This window comes from Calonectris borealis, chromosome 3, assembly GCF_964195595.1.
Source record: "Calonectris borealis chromosome 3, bCalBor7.hap1.2, whole genome shotgun sequence".
NCBI classification, from domain to species: Eukaryota; Metazoa; Chordata; class Aves; order Procellariiformes; family Procellariidae; genus Calonectris; species Calonectris borealis.
In genome coordinates, this window is record NC_134314.1 from 102,353,923 (window position 1) to 102,374,654 (window position 20,732).

The following is a 20,732-nucleotide window of genomic DNA, read 5'->3' on the forward strand; positions in this document are numbered from 1 at the left end:
AAATCTTATTTTCAGTATTTAACTGTTATTTTATTAGAAGATGGTTGTAGATATTTTAGGTGCTTTAGTGTAAAAAGCAGACTGTAATTTTAGGTGGCAGGGGAAGCAACAAAATAAAAAAAATATACATTTGTGATCTATGCTGGTTTCAGGTTCCTGCTGTTAGCATTTGACTTGCACACAGCTTAATTTCAGGTTACTGCCTACCTGGATGTGTGTATTAGCATGGCTTAGTGGCATGAATTAGTACTTGTTTATTTCCCCTCCCCTTTAAATATTTGGTACTGATCAGAACCTGTGTTATAATATTAACTGCTATTTATATGTATAAAAAGGGGTTTATATGACATTTCCAGTCATTTTTATACTTTGATAAAATACAGTTGGCTGGCTTTTGCTAACAGGCTGTATAGCTTTTTTTTTTTAAGTATTTGTAAGAGGGGGAGAAGTTTGAAAACTAAGTTCATGTGTAATTGTTTTCCAAAGGATTCCTGAATCGTTCCAGGCAAAAAAAAAAAAAAAAAAAAATCATGTATTCACCTCTGTACAGTTGGGTGGATATGAGTATTCTTGGTAAGAACCAGTTGTGGTAAAAATCGTTCTCAGGAAGGGGGAGAAAGCTGAAGAGGCCTCCTTTTACCTCTCACCTTCAGCAAAAAAAAAAAAGCAACAGTATCACCTGCCCTGCCGCGGGATCGGAGGAATGAGCAATTCCCGCTTTCTTCTCTCCGGCGGCGGCGGAGGGAAACGAGCGTGTGTGAGGGGAACGGGGGCGACCGTTGACGGGAACCGGGTTGGGCCCGCGTGGAGGTGAGGAGAGCCGTTACCGCGCGGGTCCTTCACTGAGGCGACGCTCGGTGGAGGCGGGGGCGGGGCGGGGAGACGAGTTAGGAGCTCGTATGGCGCCGAACGGCACCATACGAGCTCCTAACTCGTCTCCCCACCCCCGAGCGCGGCCCTGCCCGACGGTGCCGCAGTGCCTCCACCCCAGCGGGGGTGCTCGCTCCGCCATGGCGCCGGGGGCGCTCTTCGATCGCCTGGGCCTTTGGGGAGGTGGCGGATGAGGCCGTTCTTCTCCTTCCGGGCTGCGCCCTATGGTTGGCGGGTTGGGGCGGAGACAAGATGGCGGCGGGGTGCCTCTGGCGGCGGCTCTGTCAGGTGGGGTGTGTGGCGGGAGAGGGGATGGATGAGCCGGTTCTCCTTCTCCTCCATCTTCCTTTCCTTCGGTGTCTGCACTCCTGAGGGGAGAGGGAAAAGGGAGCTGGGGCAGCGCCCCCCGTGCAGGCTCAGCCGCACAGCTGAGGGCCGGTGCTCAGCGCTGTGCAAACCCCGGCATCGCATCCCCGCTGCGAGCTGTATTGGAGCCGGCCTGCCCTCCTCAGTGGGCTCCCGCGGGCTGGGGAGATCCCAGGAGGCTTCCTTTTGGCTGCGGGAGGGTTGGGGTTTTACAGCGTGGGACTGTATCTCTGCCCGCCGTCATCGGCGTAGCGGGTCCTCAGGACTTTCCTGCAGTCCTGTTTTTGCGGCGGTTGCTCTGGGTGTAAGGGGTGATGAAGAGTAGATTACTTGAGTTTGGAGGTAATGTGCCAAGCCTGTTTCTAATCTTAAAGTTTCAAATCTTGAAGTTACAACGTAAAAAAAACAGGAAAACTTCTTACACTACCGATGTTTTCTGCTGGTTTTGACTTCTAAAAAGTGATTGCTTTCTCTCAAGTTGATTAAATTTGATGTTGGGGGTTTCCTATTCATTTTCAGAAGGCCTAAACTGTTATTCTCTGTATGTGCTATGTTCTGGACTTGCTCACGTTCCAGGCATCTGTCTTCTCCTGAGTACTTCAGGCTCTCTCAGCCAAACAAAATAAAGGCTATTTTGCATTAGGAGAGGAGTAATTTTGTTTTGTCCAAGGCCTTGGTTCACACAGGAATGGAATTCTGTTATGTTGCAGTTTCAGTGTCTTTTCCACCTTCTATGATGGCCATTAGCAAGAGCGCATCATGTATATTTAAATTAGAGAATGAAGGAAGCTGTTAAAATATGCTTTACTGCTGCTGGATGCCGTCTTTCCTACCTGGGGTACTCGGCATATCATTTTGTCAAAATTTGCACAGAGCACCTTTAATTTTATTCTACAAAAACTTTTGACTCAATGCATACCTGCATAATTAGTAACAAAAGGAGACTGCATGTGGTGGGAATAACACGCACAATCATAGAATATTGTAAAGGCTGCAGAGCTTAATATGCGGGATAGAACTCTACTGTTTCATCATGTTTTGTTTTATTCATCTTCATTACATGAAGACTGAATTTTTTGTATCCAAACCCACATAACATAATATGCTATGAGTGTACATATCTTTGCATGCAAATAATAAATCCACATTACAAGGTCAAGCAGATAGAAGTAAAAGAATAGCAGAGACTGCATACACATAAAAAACCAAAAACAGATACAACTTTTAGTTACAATTCCAGTCTGTAGTCTTACATTTGTCATCTGGGGTCAGGTTCTGTGCCGAATACTTGCACACACAGTTTAAGGCCTCCACTGAATGCAGTCTTTTATGTTCATGGGCCTATCTGCTCCCTGAAGTGATGTCAGGTGATGATGTTCGTGTACTTCATGTTGGTGTTGAATGAAAGGGAGGCAGTATTCTCATGTCAAGAGATAGAGAATAGAGGTGCAAAGATCAAGATAATTTATCAGATGTAGTTCTTTAATTTTAGGTATTAGGCTCAAATAGTTCTCAACGTGAGCTTTGAAACATTCTGAATAGTCATCAACTACAGTGGCAGATATTCAGTGCTCCTAAAGTTGCTTATTGTGTCATGCATGTAAGAATGTAACACCAGTGCTCGTCTGTGAACATCTGGATTTGAAAGGCTTGCCTAGGGAGAGACATTCAGCTGTGCTCTCCAAACAACAGTCAGCTTTGTAAACAGGAAACTCTTCTGCCTCTTCCTGCAGTCATCATCCTTACTGGATTGCAGAATTTGTAGGATGAATAGCGAATGAGGCAGAATTACTTCAGAAAACAGCTTCATTCACTGCTGATCTATAATTAATATGTAATGCATACTGGAGAAGGTTACGGACCTAATAGCATCATATAGTTATTTATGCATATCCATGAGCGACTAAGTTAAGATTACCTGGAAAAGTGTCAATTCTGGCTGTTTTCTGATGTTTTCATTATATAGTCACCTACACATAACTGATATGTGGGGTATCTGTCTTCTCTCTTAAAGCTATGATTCCAGTACCTATTAAATAAGAGTATCAAGGGGCTGGATAAGTAGCTAATTTTGCTCAAGCATTTTGCTGCAGCCCTGAGTTTCTCTTAAGCAATTGAGAGTTCTGGTTCCTTTTTTTCCCCCCCCTCAAGTAGTCTATAACTTTGCCAAATTGAGAATTAGTGGAAGGAAGCTAGAAGCCACATAATGTTCAGAAGGGAGTAATTTTTCTAGTATGAAAGACAGTAATGTTACATCTTGATTAACAGTTGTATTCCCTTTTTAACACAGAAAAAAATCATGTTATCTTTTAAATATGGTTCATTTACTTGTTAGAAGCATTTCTATTTAAAAGAGCAAGTGTTCAAAATCAGAAGGAACTTTGTTGAAAAAACAGGAGATTTCAAGTTAAATTCACAGGTTGAATTTTTGTATTTATAGGATACTGTTTTCAATTGCTTTTACAACGCCAAGTCCTACTTAGGCTTGTCTCTTGATGAAACTAATAGATATTGTACTATGAAAGTAAAACTGAGGAGAAATTATATACGGAAGTTGTATCTGATGCCACACAAAATACACTTTTCTGCTAAAAAAAGTGCTTTGTGATTGCTATTCAGGTGCCTGGTTAATAATAGGTGCATACTGTTACATTGTTCTCTTAATGCGTTTCTTTTTTTTTTTAGGTGCTATTGTATACTAAAATACATTTCCATGCTCCTGTTTTCCTGTGTTTTTTGATGGAGTAAACTTTCTAGTTTGGCAAATCAATGCCTAGGAATGTGTTATGCTCTGGTGTGCAAAAAAGTAACCTTTAATAAACCTGTATTAACTGGCTACTTTCCAGTTTGGGAAAAAAAAACAATCCGTAACCTATTTGTTTTATACAGGGATCAGCTTTTCCTGTCAATTATGCAAGCAGGATTATGCAAAAGCAGTGTTTTCTTCCGTAAGTATAAAAGGCCCTCCTTCTTTCCACTTCTCCTCCACGCTCCCTAAAAAAATCCAACTTCCAACAACTTATTTTATGCTTTCCCCATTACCACATTTCTAGACACTCCAACTTGATGGGAGTACGGCTGGCTGGGTCCCATGTTACTACACAGGAGCCTAAGACTAATCCTTTGGTAAGTGTTTCATAGAATAGTATTTTGTATATTGTCTTAGTAACAAAGAGAGTGTACAGAAAAACTTGGATTCCTTTACTACAGCTTTTTAAAGTTCTGTCTTAATGATGTCAAATTTGCCATAGAGAAAGAAACAATTTAGATTATTGGTATTTGAGATCTTTTTTTTTTTTTTCCCCAGCAAGATTTCTATAGCTTACACTTGCTTCTTAGTCACTTTCCTCCTTCTCTATGCAGCTGTAACTCTATGAAATACCAGCTTTTTGGCCACACTCAGTTCAGCGCCTGCAGCAGCTTAGCCAGCCTAAGGACTTTGTCTCTGGCTTGGAAGCTGGGAGCCCAGGGCTGATGAAGTGGGAAGTTCATGAAGGCACGTGGTGGATATCTTGCTTTTAGAATCTGAATGCCTTGATTTTGACTAGGACTTCAGACACGTGCTCGATCTGTATAATACATACAAGCAAGCCAAAATCTTACAGGCAGTATTAGATCTTCAGTGCAAACCCAGCCTTCCTGCCATGTCTGGTACATGCTGGATTTACTGTGCTAAACTGCCTGGGAGTAAACCTGTGGGAAAATCAGTGCTTCCTGGACACATTAAGGCTTTTCAGATGATCAGTGAGCCCAGGCCATCAGAAATTGAAGCTCTAACTGAAAGTCATAAATTTGTAACCGAAAGTCATAAACTTGCACCTGGACAAACATAAAAGATAATATGCCTGGGGAAGTCTACTATGTTTAAAGTAGCCTTATAACTGACTTAGTAAAGTGAGAATTCTGGTTACTGTCCATATGTTGTAGTTACTGTCCATACCCAAGCGAAGTCTGAGAATTTCAGGTAATCTCACACCACTATTTAAAATACAAATATTCCAGCTCCAGGCTTGCTTTAACAATGAGTTTCATTCTTGCCTTTGCTAGTGTTGTCCTCCTTATATTTATCTGCCATTCCCTTTCCTTTTCTGATCAAGAAATTTTACCTAAATGTTCAGAAGTTAGGTATCTCTTCACACTTTTGCCTTCCCTCATAAGAGTGAGAACCGTCAATCAAGGTAATACTGTCAGCCTCTTGCAGATAAACTAAAATAAGCAGCTAACAGTGTGTGGGTTTTTTTCCTCTTTTACAAATGGGTTGCACAGGCTAAGAAAACATGCAGTGCTTGTATTAATTAAGGAGAACATGGAGTGGTAACTCTTGTCCTTTCTTTAAAAATGCAGGTATCTATTTCAGATGAGCCAGAAACACTGTACAAGAGATTGTCCCTTTTAGTTAAAGGCCACGATAAAGCTGTGTTGGACAGCTATGAATATTTTGCAGTGCTTGCAGCTAAAGAACTTGGCATCTCTGTTGAAAAAGTGTAAGTTAACTGATCTGTAGAGTGATGTGGTGTCAAATGCTTCTTATGTCACCTACTGTAATTCAGGTTCTGTGCTTACAAGTGTCGTCTTTGTTTTGGAAGAAACAGGTATAATCTGACATTTTTTTTCTCAGATTATAAATCTAATACTTCTTAGGTGGCAGCACAGTGATGAGAAAGCAGCAGCAGTTCTACACTCAGCGCTGCCATAGTAGAAGTGCATTTTAATTACATGAGGGATATTGACAGTACTCTACAGCTGTCAGTGCTCTAGCTTCCCTGAGCTAATACCTGAGTATTAACCATGCCCATGTGGGTTAATAATAAACTGTACCAGTGTTTAACACCTCCTTGTAGATCTTCTAAATGTCAAATAAGAAGAGGGATTTCAGCATAATCTTTCAGATAATTTGTATTAGCATCCTTTATATAAAATGAAATTTTCTTTTTGTGCTTTGTTCAGACATAAACCTCCAAAGAAGATAGAACGATTGACACTTTTAAAATCTGTACACATTTACAAGAAGCACAGAGTTCAGTATGAAATGAGAACACATTACATGTGTTTGGAGGTAAGAAAGATGTAAAAAAAAAAAGTATGTTCTAGGTGCATAATAGGCGTTAGTTCAGGAGTGAACACAAACTTCCTATTTACTTGGGTTGGGGAGGAAGAGTGCAGGGAATAGCAGAAAACAGCTGACCTAGGTACATCAAATGTAACACAAGTTACATAATTTTTGGATTAAAAGGCTGATTTTGACCATCATCTTAACAGCTGAAAGTGATTAAAAAATAAGGTAGAATTGAGGATTATCTTTATATGTTTTATGCTCTTGGTTTCCAAGAATCAGTGGGATAGGAGCTTTCTCAGGAAGGGAAGAAGATGCAGCTAAATCATTGTCATTATCAGTCACTAAGGGTTCTGTTCTTTGTAAGTTTGTTTTTGAACACACATGCTTTTGCCCTATGCAACATCATATGGCAAACTAAAATTGCAAGAAAGGAAACATATACAAACCACTAGCTCTGAGGCTGATGACACAGACTTCTGTATGGTTTAGAATGCAGCTGTGTTTGACTTTCTTAGAAGCAAGGTTTACTGCCAGCACTTTGTGGCTCCTAGGTGTCTTGCTGTATATTTGCACAGTGCTTAGCAAAATGGAACTTTGCTTTAAGTCCCCAGACATTAGTGCAGTACTAATGGCTGCCCACAGACCATAAGCACTATTTTTGCCAACCAGGAGCAACTAGAAAATCAGTAATTCAATGGAATTCTGGAGTTGCAGGATTTATAACAAGCTTGAACTTTGAGAGTATAAAAAAGCTGGTAATTCTTGCATAACCTGCAATTAATTTAATCTGATACCTTCAGTGTTAAGATCCACCACTTCCATCATAATCAATGCGTGTGATCACAGGCAGTATGTGCAGTTCTGTGGAGTGAAATAACTACTTTATACTTGTGTGAGAGTTGTGTACAGCTCAACTGCCTCTGTTCAGTATTATGGAAGCTGCCTTCCTGTAAGATGTTTTGTCCCATAGCAAGAACTAGAGAAGCTAGGGCAAACTCTTTTCTTTTTTTTTTTTTTGTATTCTGTTTGAAGTATTAATAATAATAGTTCATTTAAAAAACATTACTTCTGTTTTAGTTAAAATACCTAACAAGCAGTACTGCTGCAGTTTATTTGGAGTATGTTCAGCGAAACTTACCTGAAGGGGTTGCCATGGAAGTAAAAAAGGTAAGTTTCCATCTCACATTATTAACTGTTATGAGACGTAAGTCCTGATGCGAGTACTAATAACTACTGAAGTCTTTAGAAAGTAGCAGAGGAAATGTGTGTAGTTTGGAAGGAACATTTTCCAAAGACTTGAACAGTAAAGAGGCTGTATTGCTTGAAAATGCCACTAGGTGGCATTTTTAATCTGATAAATATCTCAAACCAGAATAAATAAAGAAAGGTAGTTAGATGTTAACTAATTGGTATAATAAATGGTTGCTTTGCTTTCCTTTTAGACTAAGATAGAGAAAATACCTGAACACATTCAGGAACCAGTTTGGAATACACTACCTCAAGTAGAAGAAACTGAAGTCAAGTCATGAACTCACCAGGTACTTGGCTCCATTAGTGCTGAAATTAGTTGCTCCTATCAACCTAATTTACTGAGACAGTCTACTGTTAAATAAAAGTTCTCTTATAAAGTAATTATATAAACTCTTGTTTCATCGAGTTATTCTTGATCATAACTCCAGTACATGTAGACTGACCACCTATAAAGTGAAGAAGCTATAAAGTGACTGTACTCTGTGATCAAGAACTATGGTCATCTATAATATGTTTGTAGAAAGATAAAATTTATTTTTATTTATATATATATAAGCATGAATATATATATAAAAATATATATAAAAATTCTCAATCTCCTTTTGATACTAAATGGCTTCTGAATTCTGAAATACTTGCAAAATCCACTTCACGTTTGTGTAACGTTTAATGTTATGGATGCCAGATTGTTACACATTTTTTGCTATAGCTCCTTTGAAGTAACTGAATCCCAGGTGTACATACAGCTTGCATATTAACTTGTAAGTAAAAAAACCACAATCTTTGAGGACACTGAGGCATATTGAGACTTTTCTAGGTTCCTACAGGTCCAATAGCCTCATTTCCAGTTTTAGTAACTGCTTGCTAACAGAAGAACACTGATCACAGTACAAATCTGAGACTTCCACAGGCTTACGTCTCTAACTTAAATGAAGTGCTTGTAGAACCATGTTGCAAAGCAAATGGATACTAGAAAGTGTCATTGTGGATAGGACAAACAGTGCATTAAGTGTTTTAGTTCACTACAGGGAAAGGCATGGCCTTTTTCAAAACCGACTGGGTTGGTTATTGTGTAAACCTAGTCTAGCTGGACACTACTTACACTTAGAGGGGAAAACCAATACAAATAGCAAAAGAGTGCTCAACTGCTTTGAAGGTTAGTTCAAAGGAGTTAGTGAATCAAAGGAGATAATACTAGGTGCAAAGCCATAATCGACTTTACCTTCAGATTGCATTAAGCACTTCTACCTTTACTAGGTCAGCAGGAAGGACACAGCTGTAGGAATCTGCTTCAGTATTAAGGGAGTAGCTTTGATTTGACTGCCATTAAAAAAATTTACAGAACGGATAGCCAACTGGGTCACAGGACAAGACAACCAGAGAGGCTGGATCATACTTACCGAGAGCAATCATACTCAAAGCTTTATACAATCACAAAAGAAAAGAAGCCCAGTGTTATTATCAGACAGAAATGGACAATCTTAAAGGGAAAAAGCTGAAAGACAAGAAACCAAGCTTGTGCTTGAAGATTGTCTACATTGTCTAGCTGTAGAGAGGCCCGAGGCTGTTTTAGGAGGGATATCTCAAGACAGTCAATATAGCTGGTATCACTCGTGATAGAAGGGAAGCTGCCTGTGCACCTCCTACAATATGCCTCAGGAAAAAAAAAAAAAGGAAGTTAATCAAAGCCCTTACACTGCCTAGTTCTCCCTTCAAGGTGTTTGCTTTCCTCAATTTCAAGCTATTCTTCCTTTCTCTCATTCCTAGTATTCAGTCATAATAGCATTTCTTAAAGCCATGTCAGACACTATATAATGTGAAGGAAGAAACTGTGAGCTGACCTGGTTAAATAAAGCTGGTGCTTCGGAGGAACAGCCTCTTTCAACTCCGTATTATATTTTCTGCAAATTTGCCATGCTTCCATGCTTTAGTTTTGCATAAGCCACCTGCCAAGTTCAAGCTGTATATAGAATCAAAATGTGACCGTGCTCAATACTAAGTCTTTGATGCATGGTAAGATAAAGGGTTTGTCTTTTATTGTCTTTGGTGTTCTACTCTCAGCCTGCAGTTTTTGGTTAAATGGCCAGTCAGCATGGCTTTTCAGTTGGCTTAGAGTTTTAGTTATCAGACCTAAACAGGAACGGACTTAGGAGACAGCTGCAGAAAGTTTTAACCCATGTAAGCAACCTTCTGGCAGAAGGGATATTTGATCTTGGGAAAGGATTATTATTAGAGAATTTCTTGCTTCCAGCCTCATTGTATGCTAGGGAAAGCCAGTACATGTAAAGTGATCTGTGGACCTTAACTGTGTTGACAGCCGTAGCTAACTGCCATCACAGATCATGTCCACCCCGAAAAAGCAGAATGACCTATGCAGAGTCTGTTGCAGACCAATACTTACTAGCACTGCCGTCTACTAACCTCAGTAGGCCACACTTCTCATCCTTATTTTTCCCTGTAGGAAACTTCCTCCCTTTTAAGACTGTGATCTTTCCCTGCTTCCTCTGTCCACCCCTTCACGTTTAGGGGTTTCCTAAGGCCTAACAACATCTTTGTCTTTATCTCTAGTTATGCATTTACATAACACCAAAACTGTGCAATACACTGATAATCTTTTTCCATCTACTAATGCAGCTTCTGACTTTCACAGCATGTTCCTGATCCTCGCTTATAAAACCTCAGATAAACTATTTTGTTGGATAAAATATTTCCATTCTTTACTTCTTTTCCCATTCTTTTACTACATGTTTCTCCAGTTTCGTTTGTTCTGTCACCTCTCTTAGCAAGTGCCAACACAACACTCCAATCATTGCTTTAGGTCTTGTCTCAAGTCATCTTTCTACCTACTGACCATCTTATCTGATTTTCAATGAGAAAATTTTTAGTTGAATTTTATAGGAAGTTAATAAAAATGCCATTTATAAACATCGGTATTTGAGCATGCTGTATTGTGTTCTTATGAGTAAGACATCCAAAACTTAAATGATACAGACTTGTAATCTGTCTGAAGTGCCCGCTTTTGCATTCATACAGCAAAATTGCCAGAATCGCCAATTTCATGCCCTGAAATAAAGGCATACAGGATGTTCTGTGCATCACAGCAAAGCATTCCTACTTTCCTAGAACTCCGGTTTGAATCTGAAAGAGTCAAACCACTGTCAGTATCACTGCATGTATAAACTAGCACTTCCCCCTTAGGGAGAGGCTTTCAGATGTGGAACTGAACTAAATCTTTAGGATCAGTTCAATAGCACTGCCTTTTTTATAAAGGAAGGATGAGATGAAGACTTGACAGCATGCAGTAGCAGACCTTGACTTTCAATAACTAGTAGCCTGCAGTCTCACTTTATAATCAGGACACAGATTCTTAATCCTGCTGCTCTCACCCCTGGCTAATACTTCATTAGTCCCACCTAGCAAACAAGTTTAACCCAAGTCAGTCATTCGGAGGAGATTTTAAAAAGTTTGGTTAAGCTGATGCTGTCTTTCTAGATGGAGTTTTACCATATATGGACTTAGGCAACAGTAAATCTTCAACCTAATTATCTTTGCTTTCCCTCTCCCCAGTTCATGTTTTCCTGTAATCCGTGAGTGGCATACAAGGATAGACACCTAGTCTGGAATCCAATCAAATTCCTTCTACCCCTTTGCACAAAGCTGTATTCAGTTCTAGCCTGCTGGTATACTCTCACTGAGCACTTTAGAACATCTTTAATAGAAAAGAACTGAAAATACTTAAGAACACAGACAGACCAATGAGCAAGTATTTGATAAAGTTTTCCTTTATTTAAAGGCTAAGGCAGACAACCCAAACTATTTGCATTAACAGAAAGAAAATGATGCTTTTCTGAGTACAGTTCCTCACTGTTAGAAGACTGCTTTTTGACCATACTCAAGCTTGTATGGGTAGATGTCTAGCATTATCTGCCAGTATGAGAAAATACTTTCCCAAGGGTCATAGAAAATAGATGCCAATGAAAAGCTGTTACAGAAACCCACAGAGTGGTAGCAAATTCTAAGAAAAGTGTAATGGAAGCAGTTGCCAGATAGGACAGTGAACTTCTTCATTCTATCAGTGGTTAGACTGTTTCAATCTAAATAGGAACTGTGCTAAATATTGGCACTGAAGTTAGACAAGTTTTTGAGTCTGTTCGATTTTTCAAATCCTTGGGGACTGCCAGTAAGCTGGAGGTGGATTTCCTTCCACAAATACTTTGTGACTAACAACTGCCAGCCTACTTCAGGTGTCAAAACATATTCAGACCAATATGTTATGTAAATAATATAACAGCTGTTTAAAATTTTCAGGTTTGTAGAATAATCTAAAACTAAATCCAGAGCATTCACTTACGTTACTTTTCTTTGAGCACTTCGGCCACAACAACCCCATGCAACGCTACAGGCTTGGGGAGGAGTGGCTGGAAAGCTGCCCAGAGGAAAAGGACCTGGGGGTGCTGATTGACAGCCGGCTGAACATGAGCCGGCAGTGTGCCCAGGTGGCCAAGAAGGCCAACGGCATCCTGGCCTGTATCAGAAATAGTGTGGCCAGCAGGAGCAGGGAGGTGATCGTGCCCCTGTACTCGGCACTGGTGAGGCCGCACCTCGAATCCTGTGTTCAGTTTTGGGCCCCTCACTACAAGAAGGACATGGAGGTATTTGGAGCGTGTCCAGAGGAGGGCAACGAAGCTGGTGAAGGGCCTGGAGCACAAGTCTTATGAGGAGCGGCTGAGGGAACTGGGGTTGTTTAGCCTGGAGAAGAGGAGGCTGAGGGGAGACCTCATCGTGCTCTACAACTACCTGAAAGGAGGTTGTAGCGAGGTGGGTGTTGGTCTCTTCTCCCAAGTAACTAGCGATAGGACGAGAGGAAATGGCCTCAAGTTGCGCCAAGGGAGGTTTAGACTGGACATTAGGGGAAATTTCTTTACTGAAAGAGTGGTCAGGCCTTGGAACAGGCTGCCCAGGGAAGTGGTGGAGTCACCATCCCTGGAGGTATTTAAAAGACGTGTAGATGAGGCGCTTAGGGACATGGTGTAGTGGGTATGGTGGTGTTGGGTTGACGGTTGGACTCGATGATCTTAGAGGTCTTTTCCAACCTTAATGATTCTATGATTCTATGATTTAACCATTTAAAAATTGTCAGGGAGGCTCTGTTCAAAGGCAGTTGTGGGAGAATCCTATCACTTATGGATTAAAGATATTTTTAATAACAGTCTAAATTACCCTGCATTTCCAAGATATCCAGGGTTCATTTGCATATGACCACATCTTTCAGTACAAAAAAAAAATTGTGAACAGTAATTTCTGTATCATTTAGTAAGGTATTTAAAGATGCAGTCCGAATTTATTCTCAGCATTTCATCGAAGTGCTCTAGAGTATATATTTCCCTTTCTTATAAATGCCAGGAGTCGTCAGTCATGCCTGGAATGTTACTTCAATTTTGGTTTCTACGTTAGTCGTAATCATAGCGCCATTACAACTTAACTGTCATGTTAGCTTTAATATGACTATACAGCAAGCTTCTTACTTTAGAAATCTTTCCTGCCAGCCTCTGCATTTCATGTGCCAGGAAATTAATTACTATCTATCTGTTATTGCAGGGAGCACTGAAAATAAAGCAAGTCCAAGGGAAAGTCATTTACCCAGGAAGTTGTGACATGAAAAAGTTTTGCTCTTTGTGTAATATAAAGCTGTAATTAAAACTGCTTCAAGTGTGCTATTGTCTTAGCTCAAACTGCACTAAAACAGGCAGAGTCTAGTATTTGTCCCTTCAAATTAGAAATCTGGGAATAGAATATCAAGTGCTGATCATGGCACTTCCTAGCAAGCGCCGTTAGGAAATGCCACCCTTCCTCTAGTTTCCACACTTTAGCAGCCACAAAAATAGCACAACTGGCTTTTAAAAATAACTTTCCTTTCATAAAAGTTGGGGGTATTTCTTGCTCCTATTTAAAAAGTTCATCCTCAGGTTTCCCTCTGAGTAGTTTGCTGTGGTCTTCTCAAGTTCAGGGGTATTCTCCACCAAAAACAGTATTCACCCTTGTCCATTTGTGTGGTGAGAAGTGGAAGCTACACTTCTGATAGTCATTCATAAGCCAACCATGATAAATCACTAAGGCTCTCAGAGGATCTGAGTTTATGACAGCGTATCATTGCACCAGGGAATAAGTGTACCACCGTATGCCCATATATACTCAGTACCTCAACTTCTGGTACCTCAGTACCAGTTCCTTCAAGATACAGGAATCAGAGAGGTATTTCATTTACAGTAAAAATATAAAAAAAAACCTTTTAATACAAGGAGTTTATTTGCTCAGGTAGGTGCATGCAGCGCATGTAACGTTTCTCTTCTATAACATTTTTCTACATACTTTGTATGGTAAGAGGACAGCATTATGGAATTTGGGGGTTTGCTTCCCTCTGAAAAAGAAGTTACTGTCTCACTGTTCAATCTGAAATTCCTAGTTCTCTTAACAAAAAGTACCTTTTTTTGGAAATGGTATTTATTGAATTACAAGAAACATGAGTGATAAAAAGTACACGTTTTCTTCTTTCTACTTAAACAAAATGCCACTTGATAGTATCAAAAAGCATGCAATCAGTGTATCACATCTGCTGATGCAAGGTCTTTCGTACATCAGCACATTATTATCACTCATCTTTCATTCCCTCCTGCCATGTATATATTAACTCTTCTTTGCTTTAGTATTAGAATATAAGTTTCCAGTTCAAAATAGTAGTTTTTTTGATGTTAGTTACTGAAAATATTCATAGGGTTTTTTCCCTAAGCCATTAGAGTACAAAAGTTTCACCTTTTGCTCAGAGAAAGTTAAAATATCTAATTATGGAGACACAGTGACATCATAACTGAGTGACACCAACAAGACTCCAAACAAGTACAGCAACTTCAGATACCTAGAACTGATTAGAGCCCCTTTACCCTGTGGTGGTCATGGTGCTAAGAAATTAAAGAGCAGAAGGTTTAGTTTGCCATCAAAAATCAAATGCAGTGATGAAACTTTCAGACCAAAACAATCATTCTGTATTATTCAACAGGGAACATAAAAAATAAAACCAATGTTCTATAAATAGATTAGTTCAGTAACTAGTTGGCAGAAAAATTAGTTCTAATATTTTAAACAGGATCAGTTATCATCTGACCAATTCTTTCCTAACATCGGCACCCACTCAAAAGCAGAGAAAGTCATAATGCAGATTTCTTTCCTCTTTCCTCTAGCATATCATTCAAATCTGTACCTCTACTTCACTTTCAAACACTTAATAACGTGTCCCAAAGCAGGGTGTCAAGGGTTGGAAAACCTGGCCTTATATGCTCTCTCCAAACCATTTTCAACAAACTGGGCATGGATGTACTAGTTTGAAACACTGGAAAGAATGTATCTATTTTTCTGTGTGTCCACAGAAGGTTTAGGGCTATGTCTTCATCCCCTCCTTTCATGTTCCATTTTCCATTTCTGGCATATAAGCTGGAATGCACATGTCTACCAAATTGTCAGCTAAGCCATCTACTGTATTATATATGCTTCTACATAAATGTTTGTGGGTTTGGGGTTTTTAAGCTAATGTTGCTATAGACAACACATGGATTGAGGCAGCTTATGTGGTTAGTGTACTTTGGATCTTTGTAAAATGCTTCCCCCCCTGCCCAAAACAGACTAAAATTTTAAGAGATGCTATCCTATTCTCCATATTCCGTATTTTTTCAGTGTGTAAGCTTGGTAGTTCTTTAAAGAATACTAAATTCATTGTAGTGTTTTTTACATTAACAATACATTATAGTAACCGCAGTGTAAGGAATTACAGTGTCAGTAAACATATCAGCTATTTTCTTGTCAAAAGAATTGCAGCTTGATTTTCAACGCCATCACTTGAAATACAGCTCACACTGGCAAAACAAAAAAAAAAGCAAGCAATGGCAAAGCAGTTCCTAAACTTAGTTTCCAGCAGGAAAACAAGAATATTAGGCTCAATATGGCTATTTGAGAACAGATGTTTAATAGAAAAGCACACAGCAGTTCTGTTCTTAGCTAAATTAGTTTTGCTTAAGAATAAACAAACAAGCCACTTGCATACATAAGTAAAAAAGATTTGCCTGGATAACTTTTTGTTGATCACTAATGCTAGAGAAAAAGGGATAAAGAAGTTTTAAAAAGCTGTTGCCTTAAATACGGCCATGCTTTGCTCTTTCAATAGGTCAGCATACCACCTCCAATTAGCTTCAAAGGGTGATTGTGTTACCTTTTAGAAGATAATAGCATTATTCTTTCACCAAAAAAATCATGCCACATCCTGAAAGTCCTGCAGCTGAACTGGCCTGCTGAATTGGCCAACTCCAGAGGTACTCATGTTCTTGTGCAGAGAGCTTTTAGTTTTGTTAAGTAGCCTGTGAGTAGAAAGTTTGGGGTTTTTTTTTGTGATAAAAATTTCATTTTATATTTTAAGTCAGCAACCACCAAACACTGTATTTGGTCATGGCTCTGCTTTTTGATTTTCACTGGTATTTACTTTCTTGTTATTCTCTACACTTACGCAAGTAGCACATCAAGGCAACATCAAGGTATTTGCCTTTGTATAGGTGCCAGCTGTTACCAGGAAAGGAGTGATGTATAGAAACAGGCAACAGAGAAGATTAAGCAAGGATGAGATGAAGGAAGAAATGAACTCCTCTCTTACCCTTCACATTGCTTCAAGCCAGTATCTTAAGAGTTATGCATCTTTCTTTTTATTATATGCCACAAAACAGCGTAAATAAATCAGCATTCAACTTTGTGAGCTATATGCTACAGTCCATGGTGTTAACTTCCACTGCCTAAGTAACTTATGGCAAAATGATTTCAAGTTTAGCTCTTCATTTGTGCATTTGGATGGGCAAAGAGTATAATCAATACGTTTATTCCAATTAAAAATATACACTAAAATGAAAAAAATGGCACCTCACGAAGGAAGAGGCAAAAGTAGAAGTAGAGAAGCAGGGATGAAGAAAAGCATGAAAGTGAGTTGCTGCACTGGTAAATGAAATGAGACAAAAGAATGAAGGCAGTAAGCTAGCAACGCAGAACCCATTATGTTTAGATTAGCAGAGTTCTCTAAAATAAAGGAAGTGGCTTTTATAAACCATATGTCTCTGGAACATGTCATGCAGATAAAAGTGCTGAAGATACACAGGTAGCAGCAGCAGACTTCTGCTGACAGAGTTTAATCGTGCCTGCTGACAGAATTAGGTCAGCAGAACAGATTACAAATAATTCAAGCTTTTTGCCGTGGTTTTCTTTCCAATATTATTGCCTGAATCAAAGACGCTGGTGCATAGGAAATCTGTAAAAAGAACATTGCTGGTGATACGTTATCATGCTAGCAACTAGAAGTTCTAGTGTAAGTTATGTGATTTCACTTCAGAAATGCAAGTTCAGCTAGCAACTTGGTTTAAAATTTGTAATTCAACGGAGTGATTAGCAATTGCGTTTAATTTAGAACAGAATTGTGGAAAAGCTGTGGCGAGAGCCTCCAGGGAACCAGGTTCAGCACTCCCTGCTGCGTTTTCCTTTCCCCACTGCTTCTTCAGGCTGTAAAGCTCCAGGCTGCCGAGGGCCGAGAGGGGGCGGCGGGCGCTCCCCCCACCATCACCGGCAGAGGGGAGGGCCCCTCTGCCTGCTGACCTGCTGCTCCCTCCTGCGGGGATGACTTCGAGAGCGCCAGGCGGGCTCTGCGCGCACCCACCTGCCTGCCCCCGGCCACGAGGAAAGGGAAGCAGCCCGGAAAAAGGGTGTCAGCGCCCGACGCCTGAGCTGCCTGCCCAGATTACGTGCACTCCCGCTGCTGAGGCGCCGGCGGGTGGCAGCCAGCCTGGTGTAGAGCTCTCACCGCTGACAAGAGGGACGTGGGTCACGGCTATGGGCTCGGTGAGGTGGCTCTGCCGGTGCCCCCGGATGGCATTCTTCCCGTGCAGCTCCCGCTCTCTGCCTTAACGCGGGCCCATCTGTACAAGCCTGTGTCATGGTGCTTAGCACTGCCCGAGCCTGCCAGGTATGTTATCAAGCCCCTATGTTAGTGTGCCTGCAGTTGTCTAACATGGAAGAAACGCTTCCACACAGATTGCAGAGGCTGACCTGTAGCTGTTAGTCGTATGGCCCCTGATACCAAACAGAAAGGATTTCCATTATGTCCTCCTCCTCTTGATTGCCTTGCGAAAAATGTGTTGCATCCGGCCTGTAGGTTGGAAGCATTAAATTTTTTTGCTGTTGTTGCTACGTGTTCTCTAAGGAAGAGAGATCTTATTTAAGAAAACAACTATCATACCACACTGGGTGGCTATCGGCTCTCCGGTCCCATGGGATATCAAGGTCAGTGCTGCTTTACTGCCTGTGCCTCACCACAGGGAAGCTGAGGTGTTAATATCCCGGGGAGCACGTCGTCTAAGACACGTTTGTGAATGGCAGCACAATGTTTTAAGTAGCTCACAAACAGTTTAATCCTAAACACCAAATGCTACCCAAGCAGGATCCCTCTCATACAAGGTGTGGGGAGGAGGGAGGAAGGAGTCAAGCAGAAAGGGGGCAGCAGTCCCAGCAGTATAGTTGGTTTCAAGGGTTAAATTGCAGTCAGGATGAAGGAAAATGGGGTGACTAAATATTAAGCTGCAAGCCCAAATCTTGTAAACTGGTAGAAAAACTTCTCCATTATTGTCAAAAGAAGTGTGAATAAATGATCACAGAAGCAAGTGCTGGCATTCAGAGTATCACAAAAGAACGAGATTAATGCATTTTTAATTCATAAGGCAACAATAAAAAGCAGAACGAAACTCAACTAAGTAGTGTGAAATATCATAGCCAGAATTTTTGAGAGAGTGCACAAACACTTAGATCCAAGCTATATATATATATCCTTACTGCCACTACCACCAAGTTCCTGTAATTTCCTGGTTTTGTTTTAACACATATATGAATGCACAGGCTTCCAGTTGTTCACTACCTTAACAGTTGTGCCCAAGCTCAGTCCCCAAAAAGCTCCTGAGCCCTCATGGTTTAGCTCTGAACAAAGACTCCTGCTCTTCCTGTTGCCTCCCAATGCCAAGTTGTAGAAGTCAGTAAGAAACAATTATTGCAACATACAAATAAGCCTCCTTTTTCACACTTCTGACAGAGGTAGGATTGATTGGCAATTTTTCCTCTTAGAGAGCATGGCTGTCAACTCCACAAAAAAAAATGGTAGTTGGAAATAGTTTGTTTTAGTCAGTGTTGTTACACAATGTGTTGGCTTTGACCGAGCCTGCTAAGGGAATTTCTACTGCTGGGCCACAGCTGACTGCCGCTGACGTGTGTCTGCTGGGGTAAACCAGGCCAGCAGAATGATCTGGATTAAGACAACTTCCTCCACACCAGAAGGGTTTATCTGTCAAGTCGGTCAACTTTGCTGGTTTTATTGAATGGGCAGACAGTGGTATTAACAACAGGCGAGAGGAGCTCCTGGGGGCTCCTCTGTAACTGAAGTGCAGTTAACATGCCTACTTGCTTCAGCCAAATCCATGGATGCCTTCAAGTCAAGGCAAACTACCTAGAAGCTACATCACCAGCTGCTAGAAGAGTTTTCCCCAAAATATTCTGTGCCTCCATCCTATTTGGAATTATCTTGCTTTCACTTAGTTTTGGTACTCTTTTTCTCCAGGAGAAAAACTGGAGTCTATTGTGCGTACTTTACAGGAGGGAAAGCAGCAGCAGACTGCAGAGTCCTGCATCATAACCCCATTTATAGCCACTCCGTACTCAAGATCAGAGGAGTTTCTGCTAGGTCATACAGAAACACGGGGATATAAGGAATATAAAGAACCTTAAAGCAAAGAGTTGAGTTTTAATTTAGTTTCTTATTTGGCATAATGTAAGGTGGTTTCTGGGGAATCGTGTATCTTTGTGCAGGCTAAAGCATTAAACTTCACCCTTACAGCAGCGTTACGTAAGATTCAGCAGTAAGATGTTAGAAGATCCAGAATTTAGTGATTTCAGTGGGAGTTTTTGATGTTACCTTTTAGATTAAAGCAGTCTGAACATTAAGGACTTCTGTTGGGCCTCCTCCTCCTCCTCCTCCTCCTCTAGCCTTATTGTAGAGGTTTTCCCAGAAAACGTGTGGCTTTTAGCAAAGCACTGCAGATCGTAGCTCAGGTCGGGAAGATGCTGTAGCATGTCTCTACGTGAATATGCTGTTTGCAGCGTTCCCCTTCGTGTGCAGAGGGTCGGTCTCTGAGGTGGGTTGGATTGCATTTAGATTATTACTGCTTCTGTATCTAGAGATCAGAAGTAACGTTGCATTTATCTATAATGCTGTGAGAATTAAATTTTTCTTCATGTGAATAAAGCTCAGAGCTTCCTCTTAAGGACCATTTCCAGAGTAGAGCTGGGAGCGCTCAGGCAGAGTCCTGGCTTGTGGGGGTGCCCTGTGCTTGCCTAATCGTATCCCCAAATGTATATGGGAAAAATGCTATGCTAATAATATGCAATAGCTTCAAGTTGCAGTGAACGCAGCGCAAAGGGAAAAGCAGCAGGTCTTCACAGTATCTTCTGCCCACCCCAACCGTGCTCCATACTTCGCTGGCGCCCACCCGCACCCCCACAGCGTGGGACTACAACCGCCGCTCCTTCGTCTGGCGGGGATTCACGGAGGGCCGAGGGGAGCACGAGCCGCGGTGGGGCCGCTCCCGGGCCTCGCGGGGAGACCCGGGCGCGGGGACCCGGCAGGAAAGGAACGGTGGCCCAGGGGCGCAGCAAAGAGGTCCGGTTTGCTGAGAACACGGTTATCTGCGGCTTTCGGTGATCGCAACGTCAACGTGACGTTTGACTGCAGAGCAACGCGTAGCAGCCTGCAGGCACGCCTGCGTCACGGTGCGCGTTTTCGGGACGTTGTTCTGAAACCAACGCGGGCCAGGTAACCCCTGCCGGGGCTGCGCCTTCCCCGGCGAGGCTCGCGGGCACGAACACCCGCCCTACTCCCCTCACGGAACGCCTCCACCCCCTCTGCCAAACGCTGGCTCGTGCCCGGGGAGCTCGCCCGCAGCCTCTCCTTCCCCAGGCGCGGCTGAAACCAACGGCCGAAGGCGCCACGCCCTCCCCGCCGTCACCGGCAGGCGCCGGGCCTCCAGAGCCCCGCCCGGCCCGGCCCCGCCGTACGGCAGCGCGACAGCGG

The 20,732-nt window shown here is 41.6% G+C and overlaps 1 protein-coding gene and 1 long non-coding RNA gene across 8 annotated transcripts; one reads left to right on the forward strand and one right to left on the reverse strand.

Annotated features, from left to right (window-relative positions):
• The first annotated feature begins 947 nt into the window (after positions 1–947).
• MRPS10 (mitochondrial ribosomal protein S10) lies at positions 948–18,309 on the forward strand. Of its 7 annotated transcripts, none has more exons than XM_075146989.1 (8): positions 948–1,158; positions 4,126–4,184; positions 4,290–4,362; positions 5,581–5,720; positions 6,184–6,292; positions 7,370–7,459; positions 7,735–7,830; positions 17,125–18,309. In XM_075146989.1, exons 1-7 carry the CDS (start codon positions 1,123–1,125, stop codon positions 7,819–7,821), a joined length of 594 nt encoding a protein of 197 aa, XP_075003090.1. In that variant the 5' UTR covers positions 948–1,122; the 3' UTR covers positions 7,822–7,830; positions 17,125–18,309. The 7 variants fall into 7 exon arrangements, with proteins under 7 accessions (XP_075003090.1, XP_075003091.1, XP_075003084.1 ...); XM_075146990.1 differs by lacking the exon at positions 17,125–18,309 and adding an exon at positions 16,138–17,019; XM_075146983.1 differs by having other exon boundaries at positions 1,080–1,163.
• On the reverse strand, positions 18,310–20,689 carry LOC142080860 (uncharacterized). Its single transcript, XR_012673145.1, has 2 exons — positions 20,152–20,689; positions 18,310–19,830 (listed from the first exon to the last, which is right to left on the reverse strand). It is a non-coding gene; the product is annotated as an uncharacterized LOC142080860 (long non-coding RNA).
• Positions 20,690–20,732: the final 43 nt, after the last annotated feature.

Bases quoted from the DNA above. Each gene is read 5' to 3' on its own strand.
- MRPS10 (XM_075146983.1), top strand. From the start codon at position 1,095: ATGGTTGGCGGGTTGGGGCGGAGACAAGATGGCGGCGGGGTGCCTCTG. The intron at 6,293-7,369 runs GTAAGAAAGATG...CTTCTGTTTTAG, and splicing joins CACATTACATGTGTTTGGAG to TTAAAATACCTAACAAGCAG. The intron at 7,460-7,734 runs GTAAGTTTCCAT...CTTTCCTTTTAG, and splicing joins TTGCCATGGAAGTAAAAAAG to ACTAAGATAGAGAAAATACC.